At 40.4% G+C, this 23,189-nt stretch overlaps 1 protein-coding gene across 1 annotated transcript in view; it reads right to left on the reverse strand.

Annotated features, from left to right (window-relative positions):
* Nucleotides 1-9,487: 9,487 nt before the first annotated feature.
* Nucleotides 9,488-23,189, reverse strand: part of LOC130918987 (sex comb on midleg-like protein 2) — a 59,575-nt gene continuing 45,873 nt past the window's right edge. Inside the window, exons 13-15 of the mRNA XM_057841335.1 lie at nt 18,554-18,760; nt 18,326-18,486; nt 9,488-13,611 (exon numbers count right to left, since the gene is read on the reverse strand). Of these exons, the coding sequence (XP_057697318.1) occupies nt 13,486-13,611; nt 18,326-18,486; nt 18,554-18,760 (494 nt within the window). The 3' untranslated portion in view covers nt 9,488-13,485. The remainder of the gene's footprint in view (nt 13,612-18,325; nt 18,487-18,553; nt 18,761-23,189) is intronic.

The following is a 23,189-nucleotide window of genomic DNA, read 5'->3' on the forward strand; positions in this document are numbered from 1 at the left end:
AATGGTGGGCCAAAAATATGGGCCCCTTTGCATTATTTTGCTTAGGGCCCCCAAATGGCCTGGGCCGGCCCTGTTCAAAGAATAAATGTAAGGCCTGCAAAAACGTTTGCACTGCTAGTGCAAAATAGGGGTGGGAACCTCTTGGTACCTCACAATACGATGTGATTTGCAATACAAAGCTTACGCTAACGATCTCACGATATGGCGATACAATGATTATCGATTCATTGGTTAGTAATTCATTTGAGGATATTCCACAAAACAACTAATAAACAAAAAACAAGCTGTAGTATCGTCATCCTCCTGTAAATTTATCACTAGTAGACGTCCAATCCATTTGAATGGGAGGGTGGCACCAAATGAACCCCTCCCACAGGCAAGATTTTCCGCACTATAAGGCGCATCGAAATAGAAGGCGCACCTTCAAAGAAGAGTCTCTATTTGAAAACTTTAAGGCGGAAAACACTCAGGTGACTTGAAGTTCCGCTCTGAGACCCCCAATTTGACCAAATTTCAAGATTGTCCTATATGCATGTGTGATACATCATTGGAAAGTTTAAAATCTGTATTTTCTGGGGGAACAGGAGAGCATTTAAAAAAAAAAAAACAAACAAACAGCAAAACCCTAACTCAGGGGTCCCCAAACTTTTTCCTGTGAGGGCCACATAACCCTTCTCTTCTCTGATGAGGGGCCGGGGTCAGTTTGTAACAGAAAAAGTGTGACGATTGCAGGAGTGCCTAAATGTAAAAATGTATTGTTTTTCAGAAAGCCACAATCAAATAACCCTTTCTGGATTCTTCACGGAACCAAAGTAAATAAAATAAAAATGATATAATATAATATAGTATAATATAATATAATTAGGGCTGTCAAACGATTAAAATTTTTAAGCGAGTTAATCACAGCTTAAAAATTAATCGTAATTAATCGCAATTCAAACATCTCTAAAATATGCCTTATTTTTCTGTAAATTATTGTTGGAATGGAAAGATAAGACACAAGACGGATATATACATTCAACATACTGTACATAAGTACTGTATTTGTTTATTATAACAATAAATCAACAAGATGGCATTAACATTAATATTCTGTCAAAGCAATCCCTGGATAGAACGACTTGTAGTTCTTAAAAGATAGATTTTAGTACAAATTATAGAAATTTTATGTTAAAACCCCTCTTAATGTTTTCGTTTTAATAAAATTGGTAAAATTTTCAATCAAAAAAATTAACTAGTAGCTCACCATTGTTGATGTCAAGAATTACACAATGCTCATGGTGCATAAAATCAGTCGCACCCAAGCGCCAGCAGAGGGAGACAAAAAACACAAGTAACAAGTGGACATGACACTGCTGTCATTTTAATCTGTTTGAGCGGGGCATATGCGTTAATTGCGTCAAATATTTTAACGTGATTAATGAAAAAAATTAATTACCGCCCGTTAACGCGATAACTTTGACAGCCCTTAATATAATATAATATAATACAATATAATATAATCAGGGGTGCACATAATTTTTTTGCCCAGGTTCTCAGAGGAGGACCTGGAGATGTGACTTGGTCCTCATTGAGCTTGAGAGCCGACCCACCTGATGCGATAAATTTATGACAAGCTTTACTTAGAGCCAATTAACTTTGATTAATTATATTAACAGTTAATGCTTGATTAACATCAACTGGCACAACAAAATTGCCATTAATTTGAAGTGAAATGTAAAGAAATAAACATAAAAGCACCGATTCAAAATAAAGGGCATTATGCGGCTCCCACATTAACTCCAAGCCTTTTTAAAAGTGGGATGTCCTCCTCATAAGACCTCATTGAACGTGTATGTTTAGCTTTGTAAAATGCGAGCAAAAACACGTTTGTCAGTGCATGTCGCTGTTCATTACCTTTATCCCGCCCTATTCCGCCACATGTCCATAGGGCGAGTGGGGTCCTGTTTGACATCGATAGTTTGCTTAATTGCCACATGCTCTGTTTTTTTCGTGCTTTTCAAAGTTTGGATGGCTGAAATTCTTTGACCCTACATAAAATGCGTTGCTCTAATCGGCGACATTGGGATTCTCACGGCACATTTTGTACCGCATTTCCGTGCGAGCATCATTCACTTCTAGCCATGGTACCTCCTGTAGCCACTTTTCAGCAAAAGTCCTTTTTTTCGGTAGCTCCGGTGACGTCTCTGAAAAAGCGTATGGAAGCCGTTGAGGGCCAGCGCGTTTGTCTACGTCCAGTACGCATGTGCGGACCACTTATGTGCACCCCTGAATATAATATAATATAATATAATATCATGTAATGTAATATAATATAATAATACTGTATTAATTAAATAGATAATAACCAAATAACCATTGCTCAGTTCTTCACAGAAAAAAGCCAGGACATAAATAACTCTATTGGAAAAAAAAAAAAAAAAAAAAAAATTTTTTTTACACATTTTTTTTTGTTCAGGGGGCCGGACCAAATGTGGCTGCGGGCCGTATCCGGCCCGCGGGCCGTAGTTTGGGGACCCCTGCCCTAACTGGAGGCGAGAGCATGCAAGAGCAGAATTAAAGACGCCATGATTTTAACTCAAGCTGGGAATTTTTGGGCACCTAACGATTCGATTACGATTACGATTCAGAGGCTCCGATTCCATTATAAAACGATTACTGATGCACCCCCCTCCTTTTTTTTTTTTTTTTTTTTAAATGTTTTGTACATTAGTTCCAAAATTGTTCAAAAATCCTCTCAGGCTAAACCAAAATATTTCTGTATCAAGTTAACATATAACAGTAAACAAATATACAAAAATAACAGTAAATAAAATACTCCAGTCCCCATTCTGTATCAGCAGCTTTAAACTACATTCAATTAATTTAATGTTGTGAATCAACTGTTAAAAATGTTAAAATTGCTCCCGTTATTCCATAATTTCCCTTCTGTCGATTTTTGTCAAAGTTTTAAAACTATTTCATCATTTAAAGATAGATTCAAGACACGATTCTGCCGATTTAGGAGCATTTTAGATAAAAAGTTAATTAGCTTCGCTATAACAGAGCCTTCTAGAGAAGTCACTGCTTTAAGATTGCGGCTGTTTACTAATGGCGGAAAGTCTGTCATTTTGCATCTCTGTTCATTAATACATGTTCTAACATCGACGTCGTCTGTCATTTTGCATCTAGTTCTACATTCAATGCCTTGCAAAAGTATTCGGCCTCCTTGAACCTTGCAACCTTTCGCCACATTTCAGGCTTCAAACATAAAGATATAAAATTTTAATTTTTTGTCAAGAATCAACAACAAGTGGGACACAATCGTGAAATGGAACAAAATTTATTGGATAATTTAAACTTTTTTAACAAATAAAAAACTGAAAAGTGGGGCGTGCAATATTATTCGGCCCCCTTACGTTAATACTTTGTAGCGCCACCTTTCGCTCCAATTACAGCTGCAAGTCGCTTGGGGTATGTTTCTATCAGTTTTGCACATCGAGAGACTGACATTCTTGCCCATTCTTCCTTGCAAAACAGCTCGAGCTCAGCAGGTTGGATGGAGAGTGTTTGTGAACAGCAGTCTTCAGCTCTTTCCACAGATTCTCGATCGGATTCAGGTCTGGACTTTGACTTGGCCATTCTAACACCTGGATACGTTTATTTTTGAACCATTCCATTGTAGATTTGGCTTTATGTTTTGGATCATTGTCCTGTTGGAAGATAAATCTCCGTCCCAGTCTCAGGTCTTGTGCAGATACCAACAGGTTTTCTTCCAGAATGTTCCTGTATTTGGCTGCATTCAATTCAATTCAACAGGGAAGAAAAGCAGGCCCAAACCGTGATGCTGCCACCACCATGTTTGACAGTGGGGATGGTGTGTTCAGGGTGATGAGCTGTGTTGCTTTTACGCCAAACATATCGTTTGGCATTGTGGCCAAAAAGTTCAATTTTGGTTTCATCTGACCAGAGCACCTTCTTCCACATGTTTGGTGTGTCTCCCAGGTGGATTGTGGCAAACTTTAAACGAGACTTTTTATGGATATCTTTGAGAAATGGCTTTCTTCTTGCCACTCTTCCATAAAGGCCAGATTTGTGCAGTGTATGACTGATTGTTGTCCTATGGACAGACTCTCCCACCTCAGCTGTAGATCTCTGCAGTTCATCCAGAGTGATCATGGGCCTCTTGGCTGCATCTCTGATCAGTTTTCTCCTTGTTTGAGAAGAAAGTTTGGAAGGACGGCCGGGTCTTGGTAGATTTGCAGTGTTCTGATGCTCCTTCCATTTCAATATGATGGCTCGCACAGTGCTCCTTGAGATGTTTAAAGCTTGGGAAATCTTTTTGTATCCAAATCCGGCTTTAAACTTCTCCACAACAGTATCTTGGACCTGCCTGGTGTGTTCCTTGGTTTTCATAATGCTCTCTGCACTTTAAACAGGGACCCTGAGACTATTACAGAGCAGGTGCATTTATACGGAGACTTGATTACACACAGGTGGATTCTATTTATCATCATCGGTCATTTAGGACAACATTGGATCATTCAGAGATCCTCACTTAACTTCTGGAGTGAGTTTGCTGCACTGAAAGTAAAGGGGCCGAATAATATTGCACGCCCCACTTTTCAGTTTTTAATTTGTTTAAAAAGTTTAAATTATCCAATAAATGTTTGTTCCACTTCACGATTGTGTCCCACTTGTTGTTGATTCTTGACAAAAAAATTAAATTTCATATCTTTATGTTTGAAGCCTGAAATGTGGCGAAAGGTTGCAAGATTCAAGGGGGCCGAATACTTTTGCAAGGCACTGTATATATGATATCTACTGTAGCTGTATGTTTGTTGCAACTAGCAACTGGGCGTTGTTTATAGCGGCTGTTGGCTGCAGTCAGGTATGATTGTTTTTTTTTTTTTTTATCTAGCGGCATGAGTTGAATATGATATTTACTCTCGCTCCGTTCCTCATTGCGTCCCAAAGACCGCGTTGACTGTGTTTTACTTGGTATAATTCAATAATCAGAATTTGGATGTTTGTGAATCGTTCTCGAATCTTCCACGGCCGAATCGCGAATAATCTAAGAATCAGAAATTTCGCACGCCTCTAATTTTAACAAGATATTATCGTGTACGTAGTTTCTAAGGGGTGTACTCACTTTTGTTGCCAGGGGTTTCGATATTAAGGGCTGTATTTTGAGTTATTTTGAGGGGAAAATAAATGAACTCTATTCTATAAGCTGCACACAGACATTGTGTCATTGTGTCATTGTGTCAAAGTGTCATTTTGTCAGTGCTGTGCTATGGAAAGATATACCTAAATATCTGCAGAAATGCAAGGGGTATGTTCACTTTTGTGATACACTGTAAGTCTCAGCCACCCATTCCACTCCCACGTATTCCTCATTAGCCCCCTGGTACCTTCTCTCCCCCTGTCCTCCCACGCAGCTCTCCCAAGCTCAACCATCCTGTCTGTCATCGCTGCTCCATACCGCACCTCACGCCGGCACCGCTGAAAGCCCCTGCTTGCTCCCCCTCCGGAAACCCGCTCCTTCCCTCCGACTTTCACCGAATCTGTCTGCCGAGTGCAAACTGCGCCGCAAGAAGCCTGCTCCTTGAGCCCCCTCCTGACTTGCCCTTGCCCACTTTCCCCCCAGCTGCGTTGATTGTTGGCGACTCCACTATTAGAAACATTCACTTCCTCAGTGTGATCACGCACTGTCTCCCCGGGGTCACGATCTCCCAACATTCTTGCGGCAGTCCCTCGCTTGCTACCCTCCCTACCGCTTTCTGTCCAGAAAATAATCATTCATGTCGGAACAAATGGCACGGTCCTCCGACAGTCTGAAGTGACTAAGAGCACCTTCACTGACCTGCTAATCTTCCTTTCCCTCACTTAAAAATCTAAATGAATCAGCGGCCCAATTCCCACTCTCGGGTGCGGTTGCCGGAGTCCTTCAGCAGGCTACTCGCCCTCCACACCTGGCTGCGGTCAGCCTGTAGGTTCCACAATATCCAGTTTATAGACAATTTTAATCTATTCTGGTCCGATGGCAAAGTCAGTACACCCCTCACATTTCTGCAGATATACAGTGGGGAGAACAAGTATTTGATACATTGCCGATTTAGCTGGTTTTCCCACTTGCAAAGCATGTGGAGGTCTGTAATTTGTATCATATGTTCTCTTCAACTGTGAGGGACGGAATCTAATACAAAAAAAACAGAAAATCACGTTGTATGATTTTTAAATAATAAATTTGCATTTGAAGAGCATACGACACGAGAAAAAAAGTCTTAAATGGCATTATTATGTGAATTAGAATCATATTATGAGATGATTCCACTATATACAACAATTTAGCAAAGCGCAGATGACGAGAAATTAGTCTTTTAATCTGCCGGTTAGCCACGCCTACCATTATAGGGCTTTAGCGTCCCCAACAGGTGGATGACGTCAGCGGTAGACTGGGCTCATCGGTTTTACTATTCAGCCCATTGAGAGGGAATTATTCAGAACGAGGAAAACGCGACGAAGAGAGCCGCAAAATGTCATTGTTTCAGTCTTTCTACTCCAATATTTTTACAGGATATTCTTTTTATTCAAGTATTTTTCCCCAATAGCTATATAAATGGCTTGAGAAGGACCAGTCAGCCCGTCGAGGGGGAACTATTCACAACGAGGAGAACGCGACGTTGAGAGCGGCAAAATTTCATTGTTTCTGTCTCTTTACTTAAATATTTTTACAGGATATTCTTTTTATCCAAGTATTTTCCCCAATTGCTAAATAAATGGCATGGTCATGACAAATAACAGTCTTGTGCTGAATGGAATATGAAATCATAAAAATGCATTTATTCAGGACGACATGGCAAAATTACTTCATAATGGTCAAAATTGTCAACTTCACCTTTACTGTCGCACCTCCCGAACGATATTTTATGACACCCAAATCGGACATATGTCATTTCCCTTCCCCGGCATCGGAGAATGTAAACAAACCAGACGGCGTGACAGCTAGCTGACATGCTAACCCGAACCGAGTGATGTTTCAAAGTCTTCGAAGCGGAAAATCACACATTACTAGCCTGGATTATTTGACATGTTGACCCGGTTGTTGATTGTCTTCGCGGATCGGCAAACAGTCCGGCGGAGAGCAATTTACAGTTCATTCCCCGGAGGAGGGTGGCTGGAGTTGTTGTGCAGCTAACGTGCTGCTAATGAGCAGAGGAGAGCTTTTTACCTGCCTATCAATGATCAAACGTAAGTAGTCCTTTATTTAAAGGAAGTTTGTAGTGTTTACTTTGTAATCGCTGTATTCATATTTGACATAATACAAAACAAGATGTTTACTCACTTCCTCGTAAGTCCATTGGTCCCACAGTAAATATCCACGGTGAATGGGAACCTTTTGAAACTCCAAAAAGGCGCATACGCCTCTCCCTCATACAGAATGATTTTTCTGCAGCCGTTTGGATGGCGTGATGCGAAAAATAAACGTATTAATCCACAAAATCAGCTGAATCCTTCGTCCTCATACACAACAGTACACTGTACAGTGAAGAGGACGTCTTCTACCGTACACGTCACAACGCCCTCCTCCTCAATGCAAGACCGAAGTCACTCATTTTCATGGCGCGGGATTAAAAAAACTAAATAAATATAGCGATCGCTTCCACACACATCCAAGCGGTCCATATCATTCAGGGGCATAAAATACCGCGTGTATTATGAAATAAACATGCTTTTTCGTGTCACATGCACTTTAATTGCATGAAATAAGGATTTGATACATCACAAAAATCGAACTTAATATTTGGTACAGAAACCTTTGTTTGCTATTACAGATACCAAACGTATCCTGTAGTCCTTGACAAGGTTTGCACACACTGCAGCAGGGATTTTGGCCCACTCCTCCATGCAGATCTTCTCCAGAGCCTTCAGGTTTCGGGGCTGCTGCCGGGCAACACGGACTTTGAGCTCCCTCCATAGATTTTCTATCGGGTTCAGATCTGGTGACTGGCTAGGCCACTCCAAGACCTTAAGATGGTTCTTACGGAGCCACTCTTTAGTTGCCTTGGCTGTGTGCTTTGGGTCGTTGTCATGCTGGAAGACCCAGCCACGACCCATCTTCAGGGCTCTCACTGAAGGAAAGAGGTTGTCAGCCAAGATCTGGCGATACATAGCCCCATCCATCCTCCCCTCAATACGGTGCAGTCGTCCTGTACCCTTGGCAGAGAAGCAGCCCCAAAAAATGATGTTTCCTCCTCCATGTTTCACTGTTGGGATGGTGTTCTTGGGGTTGTACTCATCCTTCTTTTTCCTCCAAACACGACAAGCCGAGTTTAGACCTAAAAGTTCAATTTTGGTCTCATCCGAGCACATGACCTTCTCCCATTGCTCCTCTGGATCATCCAGATGGTCAGTGGCAAACTTCAGACGTGTCTGGACATGCACTGGCTTCAGCAGCGGGACCTTGCGTGCGCTGTAGGATTTTAATCCACGACGGCGTAATGTGTTTCTGATGGTTTTCTTCGAGACTGTGGTTCCAGCTCTCTTCAGGTCATTGACCAGGTCCTACCGTGTAGTTCTGGGCTGATCCCTCAACTTCCGCATGATCAGTGATGCCCCACGAGGTGAGATCTTGCATGGAGCCCCAGAACGAGGCAGATTGACCGTCAACTTGAACTTTTCCATTTTCTACTAATCGCTCCAACAGTTGTTACCTTCTCACCAAGCTGCTTGCTTATTTTCCTGTAGCCCATCCCAGCCTTGTGCAGGTCTATTATTTTATCCCTGATGTCCTTACACAGCTCTTTGGTCTTGGCCAAAGTTTTGAGTTTGTTTGTTTGAGCATGTGAACAGGTGTCTTTTATACAGGTAACAAGTTCAAACAAGTGCAGTTACTTCCGGTAATGAGTGGAGAACAGGAGGGGTTCTTAAAAAAGAACTAAGAGCCGAAATATTTACTAGTTGGTAATGTATCAATTACTTATTTCATGCAGTTAAATACAAATGTATTATTTAAAAATTATACAATGTGATTTTCTGGATTTTTGTATTAGATTCCGTCCCTCACAGTTGAAGAGAATTTATGATACAAATTACAGACCTCTACATGGCTTGCAAGTGGGAAAACCAGCAAAATTGGCAGTGTATCAAATACTTGTTCTCCCCACTTTATATAAATGCAGAGAAGAAAATTAAACCCCAAAAAGCGACCTGCGTGGTACCCCCAGTCAAAGAGGCGTGCGATCATTTTTTCCCCCCAGACATTTCTGCCTGTCAAAACTGTTGCCACTTACGCATGCGTAGTTTGCGCAAATGCACGCGTACGTTGCAGAAGCGGGGAGGCACTTAAACGCACCTCAAACGAAGTGTGGACAGGTATAAAATTATCTGTCCTAGTGTAGACGTAGCTTAAGGCTGTGGTAGCCAACGTCGGTCCTCGAGGGCCCCTATTCAGCTTGTTTTTCATGTCACCCTCCTCCAACACACCTTACTCAAATAATCAGGATCGCTATCAGGCTACTGCAGAGCTTACTTATGAGCTGATCATTTGATTCAGGTGTTTTAAAGGAGGGAGACAAGGAAAACAAGCTGGATAGGGGCCCTCAAGGACCGGAGTTGAATCTAAGGGGTGTACTCACGTTTGTTGCCAGGGGTTTAGATATTAATGGCTATATTTTGAGTTATTTTGAGGGGAAAATAAATTAACTCTATTATATAAGCTGCACACAGACTACTTTTCATTGTGTCAAAGTGTCATTTTGTCAGTGTTGTCCCATGAAAAGATATACTTAAATATCTGCAGAAATGCGAGGGGTGTACTCACGTTTGTGATACACTTTATTTGGGATGGGGGAGAGGACTCACTGAGATCCTGGATTTCAAATTTATAGGAGAGTGGGGTCTGCGGTGGGCTCTTCAATTTCCGGGCCAGTGCTCCTGAGATCTAGTGGAGCAAGACGAAGCCTTGGGTTTGGCCCGCAGCCGAGCTCAGGAGACGTCGGAGATGGATGGAGGAGGAGGCCACACAGACGACGGTGGCAGAGGAGCATCAGCAGACCCAGCAGGTGGAGGGAGATCAGCTGCAAGAGTGGAGGAAGCAGGCTCGATGGAACATATGGATGTGGTGGAACTGGTTGCAGTGCAGTGAAGATGATGGTGTCGAGCAGCTTCTCGGCCTCCTGGATCTGGTAGAGCGTGGAGATTCTACCCTAGAGCTCCAGGATTTTATCGGCCGGGGCAACACAGTTGGCACAACCGGGTGGAGAAGAGAGTCGAGCCATGGCTTAGCGGGCGTTGTGTAGCCGAAGCTCGCTAGCATGTGTGCTAGTAGCAAGCCTATGTAATATTACAATGTACGACTTCATTCTGATAATAATACGACTTTAATCCCGTAATATGATGACATTTCTCTTGTAATATGACAATGTATGACTTCATTCTCGTAATATTTTTAACGTAAATCAAATTTTAAAAATACCTCATTTTCTGTGTTTAAACTATTGTTCTGTGAAATTCCATTCTTTGAGCAACAATCTTTCACATGAAGGTCATTGATCCTAAAAGATGACAATTCATTAAACCTGCGCACAGAAACGGGAAATAAAAGTGTTTTTTTCTTCTTTTTAATCAAATACTTGAAAGTAATTTCAAAACAAAATATATGTGACTACAGAGCAGTTTAAAAACAAATTAGCCAAACAAACCTGAGAGAAGTCGTCCGGAACAACACTGCTTCGTATTTTAACATATGACCTAAAAAAATAGGATCCTTTACAAAATGTACATTCGACGGTACCCAGAAGAAAAAAAAAAGTGCGCTAAAAAAATATAAAGTCATCTGTAAATCTATCGGAAATATTCTGTGACCATCGGTTGAATTTTAAAATTGGGGAAGGGCGTTAAAATCACCTTTTAATTTTTATGACCAATAATTTCAATTCGAAATTGCACAACGTGTTAAGAGATTTGAATCAAGCCAATTCACCTTTCGCAAACTCCGCCTCCTAAACGGCTATTAACCAATCATATGTCAAACACACTGTGTTTAAAGAGCAAGCGCTGTCAAGCTTTCGGATGCCTATTGCATTATTTGATTTACCGTAATTTTGGGACTATTTAAGGCGCGCCTTACTATAAGCCGCCACCCACCAAATTTGACACGAAATTTGTTCATAGATAAGCCACACTGGACTATAAACTCCAGCTTTCCTCACTGTATTTTGGGATTTTTAACCCTTAGATGCACAAGTTACTGGACCCTACACTCTTCCATAAGTGGGTAAAAAATAACCCATATTAGAACCAATGTGTTTTTATGCCCTTTTGGTGAAGAATAATCACTTGTATATTAAATAGCATGATATTTAGGGCCACACAAGAAAGAGTTCATGCTTGAAATATCTTTATGATTCAATTAACATTTTTGGGAAAAAAAGGGGAAAAAAGAGAACAGCAATAGACTTTATCCTTCCTTGTATTTTATCATCAATGATGAAGAGCTCCCATGCATCTTTTTGGTGAGACAGCTGTGCTAAGCCCTTGTGGAGGCTCTGACCGATTTCTGAGGATATTGTGGCTGTTTTCTGCCCTGGGTGGGAGGTAATTCTCTCAAGTAAGAGCTCTACCAACTCATTCTGTTGGCCATGATTTGGACACTTTTTTCTTCAGAGGACACATACAGTGCTGCTCAAAAGTTTGTGAACCCCCTCAACATTTTGGAATTTTCTATTATTTCAACCTGATTTCCTAATCAATCAATTCAGTAGTTTTTTTTGTTTTTTTAACAGTTGTGTTGTCGAGACTAAATTAAAAAGAGTTTTCATCAACTGATGTAGGTGCAAAATTGAACTGTTTGGTCACAACCAAAACCGCCATGTCTGGCGAAAAGTCAACACTGCATACCACCAAAAGAACCTTCTCCCAACAGTGAAGCATGGAGGTGGGAATGTCAAGATCTGGGCTTGCTTTTCATCCTCAGGACCTGGACAACTCCACATAGTCCAGGGAATCATGAATTCTGAGGAATATTGTCAAATCCTAGAACATAACCTGACGCCATCTGTTTTGAAGTTAAAGCTTGGCAGAAGGTGGATCAAGCAACATGATAATGATCCAAAGCATTCCAGCAATACAACCAAGGAATGGCTGAAAAAGAAGAAGATTCGTGTTCTGGACTGGCCCAGTCAAAGTCCTGACCTAAATCCAATCTAAATGCTGTGGCGGGACCTGAAGCGAGCAGTTCATGCCAGACGCCCATCAAACCTCTCTCAACTGACTGCGTTCTGCAAGGAAGAATGGGCAAAAATCCCCCAAAGTAGATGTGAGAGGCTGATTAGTCACTACAGAAACCGTTTGGTTGAGGTAATCTCTGCAAAAGGAGGCGCAATATCCTATTAACTGAAGGGGTTCACATACTTTTGCACACATGATATCTGAGTTTTTCTTAAATCAACCACTTTTGTTAAATAAAGAATGACAATATAACTATTTCTTTTGTTTCAGTCCATTATTTGGAATGTCAGTATTGTGGATTTGGGTATAACTTAACATTTAATAAGGTTATTTTAGTTTTTTTTTACAAAAAATCTGACCATCGCTGTGGGGTTCACAAACTTTCGAGCAGCACTGTAAGTGGAATCTTATGAGTCAGATTGATCCTGTTCAGTTGGATTTCCAGGTGGACAACTGCCACTGCCACCTGGACAATAGTCTGGGTCCTCATCATCAGAAATTTCGGACACTTGAGTCCAACCCAGTCACTGCCTCTCCATCATCCAACATCTGTAGGACCATTTCAGTTGTAAATCTAGCACAAATCTGATTTTTTCTTGTTTTTCCGACTCAGCTGAACAGGTCACTTTCGTATGTGGTTAAAATCCCATCCGGGCCACATTTTTCCAGAATGTGGCTGCGGTCCGAACTGTCAAGTCCCCGAAATTGGAATTCATGCAGCAAGAGCGAGAGAGACAGAGTGCTACAGTAGCGGTGCAGCTGTGCAGCTGTGCATTAGCGTTAGCGCCTAGCTTGAACACGGCTTTTGGGGAAGGAGCGGGCTTGACAGCAATGTGGAGGATGTTGCACTTGTTTGGCACCAAAATAAATCACTTAAATCACTTTAGTATTTACGTCTGTCCGCAATTGTTGTGCCTTTAGAGTGATGGAGCTTGTCGGATTAGCAATCGTAACTAGAGGGGGGCGGAGCTTTTGCAAAAGGTCAATTCTAGACTGTCTCGTACTCCAAAACTATTTTTTAGTAATTTTTCACAAACAATTATTTACATTTTTCTTAAATATAATTTGAATACTGTAACGGGCCAAGGCATGATGTAAAATGGTGAAGAATTTCTCAAAAGTCATTTGATAATGATGCCCATCCCTTGTTACCTCATTGGTTGCCATTGGTTGTGTAGCTCCGTCAATGGCGGCCAATGAGGTTTTAAAATCGACATTCCTCACTATTTTACGGAGAAGAAACCTCTGTCAGTCACATGACCTGCTTGCGGGTCACACTTTGCCTTGTTTCAGCCTCTCGATGTGGTGGCACAGCTTTAGGGCGGGGCCTAATTTCAGACCCATGTACTTCATGATCATGTCGCTGCGCAGCAACATCAGCGCCTTGCCGTCGATCTCCTGACAAAACGCAAAGCGACAATTAGCGTTGCGAGTATTACAGATAAAATCAATTTTGAAGCAACACATTTTGGTCTAATTTGGTGATGATTGAAACCTTTATTTATTTATTTATTTATTTATTTTTACAAACGTACTGTATTCTACTTTCTATAGAAGTGTATTACTGCCACACCAGGAAAACAAGTCAATAAAATTCATGTTTTAACTAGGGCTGTCAAACGATTAAAATTTTTTATCGAGTGAATCACAGCTTAAAAATTAATTAATCGTAATTAATCGCAATTCAAACCATCTCTAAAATATGCCATATTTTTCTGTAAATTATTGTTGGAATGGAAAGATAAGACACAAGAGGGATATATACATTCAACATACTGTACATAAGTACTGTATTTGTTTATTATAACAATAAATCTACAAGATGGCATTAACATTATTAACATTCTGTTAAAGCGATCCATGGATAGAAAGACTTGTATTTCTTAAAAGATCAATGTTAGTACAAGTTATAGAAATTTTATATTAAAACCCCTCATAATGTTTTCGTTTTAATAAAGTTTGTAAAATTTTCATTAAAAAAATAAACTAGTAGCTCGCCATTGTTGATGTCAATAATTACACGAAGCTCATGGGTGCTGAAACCCATAAAATCCGTCGCACCCAAGCGCCAGCAGAGGGCGACAAAACACCAAAAAACACAAGTAACAAGTAGAAATGACACTGTGCTGTCATTTTAATCTGTTTGAGCGGGGCATGTGCGTTAAATCTAGTGCTGCAACGATTAATCGATTAACTCGAGTATTCGATTAGAAAAAAAAGATTCGAATTGAATTTTGGTGCTTCGAGTATTCGTTTAATTAAAGTGGCGTTGTAATGGTTTGTTTTGAAAGTGTTTGCATTTAACTTTATTGATTTGGGTGGATACACTACCCTCTAGTCTGCCTCATTTCACATGGCTGAATCCAGCTGCTCCCTGTTAAGACCAACCTAAGCTAAGTTTCTGTTTGCGCAAAAGTTTTTTTTTTTTAAACATTCGTATTTTAGTTAATAGGTATATTTAGCCATTTTTTGTGGGAATAGGTGTCTGAACCATTTGTTAAGCGCACTGTAAAAAAAAAAAAAAAAGAAAGGTAACATTTTATAGCATTTAAGCTAGCGGACTTTTGCTATGTAAGTTAGCCAATTGTTCTTTTGTTGTACCTTATTTATTTAATTTCTTATACTGTTTGAGGCTCAGCTCAGGTATTTTAAATTTTTATCATCCTTATCCGATTACTCGATTATTCGAACTAAATAGTTCATCGATTAATCGACTACTAAAATAATCGATAGCTGCAGCCCTAGTTAAATAAGTCAAATATTTTAACATGATTAATTTAAAAAATTCATTACCGCCCGTTAACGCGATAATTTTGACAGCCCTAGCTTTAACGTGATGAATTGAGTTTAAATGTTTTGCATTTTTAATAAAGAGTGGGACTCAATTAAGAAAAATTATCTTATCTATTAGCGAGTTTGTAATTATTACTCATGATTAATTGCATTTTAATGACACAACAGTTTTTGTCTCATAATTATATTTTTAAAAAATGTAAATAGATCTGTTAGTGAACGACTGAACACTAAACAAATGCATTTAAAAAGATTTGAGTACAAAAATAAATAAATGAATAAATAACAGAAACTATCCCTGACCAAATAAAGTTTGAAAAGACTGTAATCAGAACATACACTGCTGACCAAAAGTATTGGCACCCTGGCAATTCTGTCAGATAATGCTCAATTTCTCCCTATTACAAATGCTTGGGTAGTAATATCTTCATTTATTTTGCTTGCAATGAAAAAACACAAAAGAGAATGGGGGGGAAAAAATCATTATCATTTTACACAAAACTCCAAAAATGGGCTGGACAAAAGCATTGGCACCCTTTGAAAAATTCTATGGGTTCTCTCTGATTTGTGTAATCCTCTGATTTGTGGAATTAACAGCACCTGTTACTTACAGTGAGGGCAAATAAGTATTTAGTCAACCACTAATTGTGCAAGTTCTCCCACTTGAAAATATTAGCGAGGCCTGTAATTGTCAACATGGTTAAACCTCAACCATGAGAGACAGAATGTGGGAAAAAAATAACAGAAAATCACATTGTTTGATTTTTAAAGAATTTATTTGCAAATCATGGTGGAAAATAAGTATTTGGTCAACACCATAAGTTCATCTCAGTACTTTGTTATGTACTCTTTGTTGGCAATAACGGAGGTCAAACGTTTTCTGTAACTCTTCACAAGCTCTTCACACATTGTTGCTGGTATTTTGGCCCATTCCTCCATGCAGATCTCCTCTAGAGCAGTGATGTTTTGGGGCTGTCGTTGTGCAACACGGACTTTCAACTCCCTCCACAGATTTTCTATGGGATTGAGATCTGGAGACTGGCTAGGCCACTCCAGGACCTTGAAATGCTTCTCCTCCCTACTTCTTTGTTGTCCTGGCTGTGTGTTTGGGATCATTGTCATGCTGAAAAACCCAGCCACGTCTCATTTTCAATGCCCTTGCGGATGGAAGGAGATTTTCCCACTCAAAATCTCTCGATACATGGCCCCATTCATTCTTTCCTTGACACAGATCAGTCGTCCTGGTCCCTTTGCAGAAAAAAAGCCCCAAAGCATGATGTTTCCACCCCCATGCTTCACAGTGGGTATGGTGCAATTCAGTATTCTTTTTCCTCCAAACACGAGAACCTGTGTTTCTACCAAAAATTTCTATTTTGGTTTCATCGGACCATAACACATTCTCCCAGTCCTCTTCTGGATCATCCAAATGCTCTCTAGCGAACCGCAGACGGGCCTGGACGTGTACTTTCTTCAGCAGGGAGTTGAGTCCCTGGCGGCGCATTGTGTTACTGATAGTAGCCTTTGTTACTGTGGTCCCAGCTCTCTGTAGGTCATTCACTAGATCCCCCTTTGTGGTTCTGGGATTTTGGCTCCCCGTTCTTGTTATCATTTTGACGCCAGTGAGGAGGGAGTTGAAAGTCCGTGTTGCCCAATGACAGCCCCAAAACATCACTGCTCTAGAGGAGATCTGCATAGAGGAATGGGCCAAAATACCAGCAACAGTGTGTGAAAAGCTTGTGAAGAGTTACAGAAAAAGTATGGCCTCCGTTATTGCCGACTAAGGGTACATAACAAAGTATTGAGATGAACTTTTGGTATAGACCAAATACTTATTTTCCACCATGATTTGCAAATAAATTCTTTAAAAATCAAACAACGTGATTTTCTGTTTGTTTTTTCCCCACATTCTGTCTCTCATGGTTGAGGTTTACCCATGTTGACAATTACAGGCCTCTCTAATATTTTCAAGTGGGAGAACTTGCACAATTAGTGGTTGACTAAATACTTATTTGCCCCACTGTACCTGTGGCACATAACAGGTGGTGGCAATAACTAAGACACACTTGCAGCCAGTTAAAATGGATTAAAACTGAATCAACCTCTGACCAAATAACTGTCAGAGGACTCGAGAAGCAAAATTGTGAGGAAGCATGGGCAATCTCAAGGCTACAAGTCCATCTCCAAAGACCTGAATGTTCCCGTGTCTGCTGTGCGCAGTGTCATCAATAAGTGTAAAGCTCATGGCACTGTGGCTAAACTCCCTAAGATGTGGACGGAAAGGAAAAGTAGACAAGAAATTTCAACGAAACAATGTGCGGATGGTGGATATAGAACCTTGACTAACATCCAAACAAGTTCAAGCTGTCCTGCAGTCCAAGGGGTACAACAGTGTCAACCCGTACTACCCGTCGGCATCTGAATGAAAAGGGACTCCATGATAGGATACCCAGGAAGACCCTGCTTCTGACCCAGAGACATACAAAAGCCAGGTTGGAGTTTGCCAAAACTTACCTGAGAAAGAATGTTCTCTGGTCAGATGAGACAAAAGTAGAGCTTTTTTGGAAAATGCATCAACATAAAGTTTACAGGGGGAAAAACTAAGCCTTCAAAGACAAGAACAGGGTGCCCACAGTCAAACATGGCGGAGGTTCCCTGATGTTTTGGGGTTGCTTTGCTTCCTCTGGCACTGGACTGCTTGACCATGTGCATGGCATTATGAAGTCTGAAGACTACCAACAAATTTTGCAGCATAATTTAGGGCCCAGTGTGAGAAAGCTGGGTCTCCCTCAGAGGTCATGGGTCTTCCAGCAAGACAATGACCCAAAACACACTAGAAAATGGTTTGAGAGACTTCTAAAGTGGCCAGCAATGAGTCCAGACCTGAATCCCATACAAAACCTGTGGAGAGATCTGAAAATTGCAGTTTGGAGAAGGCACCCTTCAAATCTCAGAGACCTGGAGCAGTTGGCCAAAGAAGAATGGTCTAACATTCCAGCAGAGCATTGTAAGAAACTCATTGATGGATACCGGAAGTGATTGTTCGCAGATATTTTGTCTAAAGGTTGTACTACCAAATATTAGGCTGAGGGTGCCAATACTTTTGTCCGGCCCATTTTTGGAGTTTTGTGTAAAATGATAATGATTTAATTTTCTTTTTCATTCTCTTCTGTGTTTTTTCATTGCAAGCGAAATAAATGAAAATATTACTACCGAAATTGAGCATTATTTGACAGAATTGCAGGGGTGCCAATACTTTTGGCCAGCAGTGTAAAGTGCCATTGCATTGTATTGCAAGTGCAGCAAACAAACGCTAACTTACGTGTTTACGGAACAATTCCGCATGTGGCGCCAACGTCGCTGGGTCGGCGTCCCTTACGAACTGCATGACCTCGTCGATGGACCAGGATGCTGGGTTTTTAGCGAATGTTTGCCGAGCCTCCCTCTCCATGGCGCCGCTTTCTGGACCGGTGGTGGAGCTGGCTGTTTTCGAAGACATGGTTAAATCAATGTCTGGTAGTGATTGATAAGAAAATAAACTGCCACGCACCTTCGACTCGACGGAGCAGCTGTGCCGAAGCCATCTCGGCGGGATTGGAGGATAGGCGGCGGGGCATATGGGCGGCACCTGACGGCGACGAGCAATACTCGGAGCGACTGCGCACCATCAGTGGCCTGGGAGTCGCGGAATTGGAAGCCGAGCCCATGTAGAGCTGCTCCTTCATTCGGACGTTGTCTTCATGCGGCAGCGTCTCGGCTGGATATTACACCAAATGATTTGTCTTAACCACAGAACAGGAAGCCCATACCACAGCAAGTAAAAATGCACTAACAAAGGAAGGTCACGACTACCTGTATGCGAATACAGTCAAAATGTAGGAAACGCCTCAGCTAGACAAACACTTGCGGTATATTTCCAATATAAATCCAAAGTTTTGTCTGAAAGAAAAAAAACTAGTAATTTCACTGCTTCGCCACCAGTGTTTGGCACGTTACTTTAAAAAAGTAATTAGTTATAGTTACTCACTACTTCTTCCAAAAAGTAACTGAGTTAGTAACTGAATTACTCTATAGTAAATGTAACTAGTTACCAGGGAAAGTAACTATTTCTGTTACTTTAAAAAGAAGTTGTTGTACGTCAAAGAATTTGAAATTTTCTGAGAAGTATTCGACTCAGTTGAATAGAGAAGAACAGACAGGTAGTTGTGTTATAGAAGCTTGTAATATTTATTGCACTCCAACAGCAACAGATTTATCCTACAGTTGAAGTGCAACAAAAATAAACAGTAAACAATATAATAAAATAACAATCAGCAGTAAACAATATAAAGTTAGTTAATAAATTAAATCCAGTGTTGTTAATCTTACTTAAAAAAAAGTAATTAGTTACAAATTACTTCTCCCAAAAAGTAATTGCGTTAGTAACTCCGTGACCTGAATGTAATAGTAATTAATTACTTGGCAAAGTAACTAGTGATAATTTTCATGCCCCCCCCCCCCCCCCAAAAAAAAACTGTTCTGAATAAACCGTTAAAGTTGTTAAAATTGCGTTACTGCATTAGTTCCCTTCTGTTTACTTTCGACATGTGTGAGTTTTAAAACAGTTTCATCATTTAAAGATAGATTTAAGTCAAGATTTTGCCGATTTAGGAGCATTTCAGATAAAAAGTTACGGTACTTAGCTTCGCTAGGAAGGTTCTCTACAATAGAGCCTTCCTGAGAGGTCTACTGCTTTAAGATGGCGGCTGTTTACTAACGCATCTACTTCAATCAGGGGTCGCGTTAACCGGATATTTTCCGTCGTTGACCGTTTTTTTAAAACGGTGACGGAAAAAACTGAATTCCGTCCGTCATTTTGACAGGTTGCAATTCACACCCCAGACCACAGGGTGGCGAGTTAGCATATTAATTAGCTATTGTCTCTCTTACTGCATGACGTCGTTGGCTCTTCTGTCAGAATATTGTAGCGTCACCGGGGTCTGGCGGCGGCACCGTGATTGACACATCAACGCGAGGTTCTTATTGGTGCACCCGGTGTGCCAGCGTGTCATCCAATTGATGGACAAGATTGCCGCCTGTGTATAGACCCCAATCACATGACGTCACAACTCCGCCCCCCTGACTGGAGCCACCATATTGTGTGTCAGCTCGTCATGTTTACACATTACCGCTACGTACATGCCTCCTATTACGGAGTGTTTTTCTGCTCGTTAATATTAATAATCAAAATGGTGAAGGCGTGTGTGGCAGTTGGTTGCTGTAACAGAGAAGATAGACGGAGAGACTTGAAGTTCTACCGTATTCTGAGAGACCCGAAGATGAGAGCGAGATGGACTGCTGTAATTCGACAAGAAATCTGGGCACCAAACGATCACCACAGACTATGTAGTAGTCATTTTATATCTGGTAAGATGCATTTCATATATATTTAGAAGATTTTGGGCTGACAACCACAATTAAGATCATTGTGTGACGTTGGTGATTGGGGTCTATATCGTTGCCTCTTTTTCTTTGGGGGCGGAGTTGTTGGCGATAAGCAGAGTAAAAAGGGAGAAAAATACCACGACGTCCGTGTCTAATTTTTCGCCGCCAAGCAAGCGTTACAATATTAATTAAAAATGAATGAAAACTAAATACTATTGAATATGTCATCATTATCGTTTTAAATATTTAAGTGACGGGTAAAAATAGACTATGACCGGATTTTTATGACCCTGTCAGTTAAAATGACAGACAACGAAAATGTCTAGCGCAACCTCTGACTTCAATATATATATATCTTGCTAATGCCACCTTGTCTGTCATTTGCATCTAGTTCTATAGTATGTGATATCTAACGTAGCATCATGTAGGCGTAGTTTGTAGGCTATTGGCTACAGTCAGGAGCCACCTAGCATCGCGTTTGGAACGGCGTCCCCACTCCTGCTCTGCTCTCTCGTCTCCGTGAGTCCGTCTCTCTCAGACTTTTCTCGTGTCATTCATAGTAACGCATAGTAACGCACGTCTTTCCCGCCTCAGTAACGGTAACGGCGTTGCCAAGATGAGAAAAGTAATGAATTAGATTACTCACTACTGAAAAAAATAATGCCGTTATTAACAACACTGATCGTCACCCACTGATATTTAACCCCAACCGATATTAAAAAAAATATTCTGTTGTCTGTTGTTACACATTGGACAACAACAAAACAAAGAACTAGGGATGCAACGATACAGTTAAGTCACGGTTCGGTATGATTTTCGATTCGATTCAATACATTTAATGCTCTGAAACAGAAAATACAAGTGTTTTTTTTTTTTTCCAATGTTTTTTTTATTTTGCTAACAAGCAAAAATAACATTGCCATCATCTAAACATGCATTTTAGTGCATAATATTTATGTGCTTACTTACTGATCTGAAGAAATTTTTTATAAAAGTGCTGAGAACAATCTTTACTGTTTGTAAAATGAGGCGGGGCACACTGTTGCTTGCTACAGCTCTCTTAGCAGCTACACATTCAAAATATAATAAATTTTATACCTAAGAGTTGTATTTAAACAGATGTAAATTTCAAATGTAATTTTTTAAGTGCCGTTTTTCAATGTAGCGCATGCTCTGATGTCGGTAAATTACAAAACTAGAAACGCAGTGGCGCCACCAGGGGGTGGCCAGGGGTGGCCACGGCCACCCCTATAAATTGGTTGGCCACCCCACTGGCCACCCCGCTTGCCAGTATATTGTTAGATCGTTGTAGCATCAGTAATGCATTTCATCCTAAATGAATGCATTTATTTTGTTTTGTTAAATGTAGGGCTGTCAAATTTATCGCGTTTACGGGTGGTAATTAATTTTCTTAAATTAATCACGTGAAAATATTTATCGCAATTAACGCATTCGCAGTACAACTCATTCACGCATTGCCACAAACAGCCTAGAATGGCGCCGTATTACTTTTATACAGAGATAAGAGGCAGTGTCAAGTGAGTGGAGTAGATACAAGCATTCATTTGGGCCGTGCTTTTAATTGGCCAAAGCTTTGTCATCCCTCCCACAGCAACTATAAATTTCTTGGGAAGCGACATGGGGAAGAATGGCAGGAGTTGCGCAGGGAAGATATAGATGCAGCCACCCCACACCGTCATGGTTGCATCACTTCCCATCATGCATTTGGGCAGAACAGTTAAGTCGCTACAGTATCATTTACTGAAAGCTCAACAAATACACTAGATGGCAATATTTAGTCACGATATACAAAGTCACATTTATCCTTTAAGAATTATCCGTGGATCCCTCTCACAGAAAGAATGTTAATAATGTAAATGCCATCTTGAGGATTTATTGTCATAATAAACAAATGCAGTACTTATGTACTGTATGTTGAATGTATATATTCGTCCGAGTTGTATTCATTTTTTTTTTTAATGCATTGCCAAAATGTATATGATCGGGAAAAATTATCGGGAATGATTGGAATTGAATCGGGAGCAAAAAAAAAGCTAACAGACAGCGTAAAATGAGTGGAGAGAATTTTGGCAGTCTTTGGAGCCTCTTGTTAATTGGCTAAAGCCTTAAAATTCCTCTCTCAACAACTGGAAATATCGTGGGAAGCAATGTGGGGAAGAACGATAGTGGTTGACCTTTTCCTTAACACTCTATGTTACTTCCCAACGCAGAGAAGATATTTCAATTGGTTCGAGTATGCACAGTCATGGTTGCACTTCCCATCATGCATTTGGGCAGAACAGTTAAGTCGCTACAGTATCATTTACTGAAAGCTCAACAAATACACTAGATGGGAATATTTAGTCACGATATACAAACTCACATTTATCCTTTAAGAATTACAAGTCCTTTTATCCGTGGATCCCTTTCACATAAAGAATGTTAATAATGTTAATGCCATCTTGTGGATTTATTGTTACAATAAACAAATTAATTTTTAAGCTGTGATTAACTTGATTAAAAATTTTAGTCGTTTGACAGCCCTGGTTAAATGTACACCTTATGCCTAATATATACATAACAATAAAACAGAATTGTTGTGGAACTCAAAATGTTGACTGGACAGTTATGGACTATGTACATTAAATCATTAGTAACATCAAATATTACACAATACACCAAAGTATATCAGTAGCCGTGTCCTTAAGTCTTTCTGATAGTTTTCCCCTGACCTTTTTACTGCAATAATATAATGAAAACCT

Source organism: Corythoichthys intestinalis, chromosome 7, assembly GCF_030265065.1.
Source record: "Corythoichthys intestinalis isolate RoL2023-P3 chromosome 7, ASM3026506v1, whole genome shotgun sequence".
Classification (NCBI taxonomy): Eukaryota; Metazoa; Chordata; class Actinopteri; order Syngnathiformes; family Syngnathidae; genus Corythoichthys; species Corythoichthys intestinalis.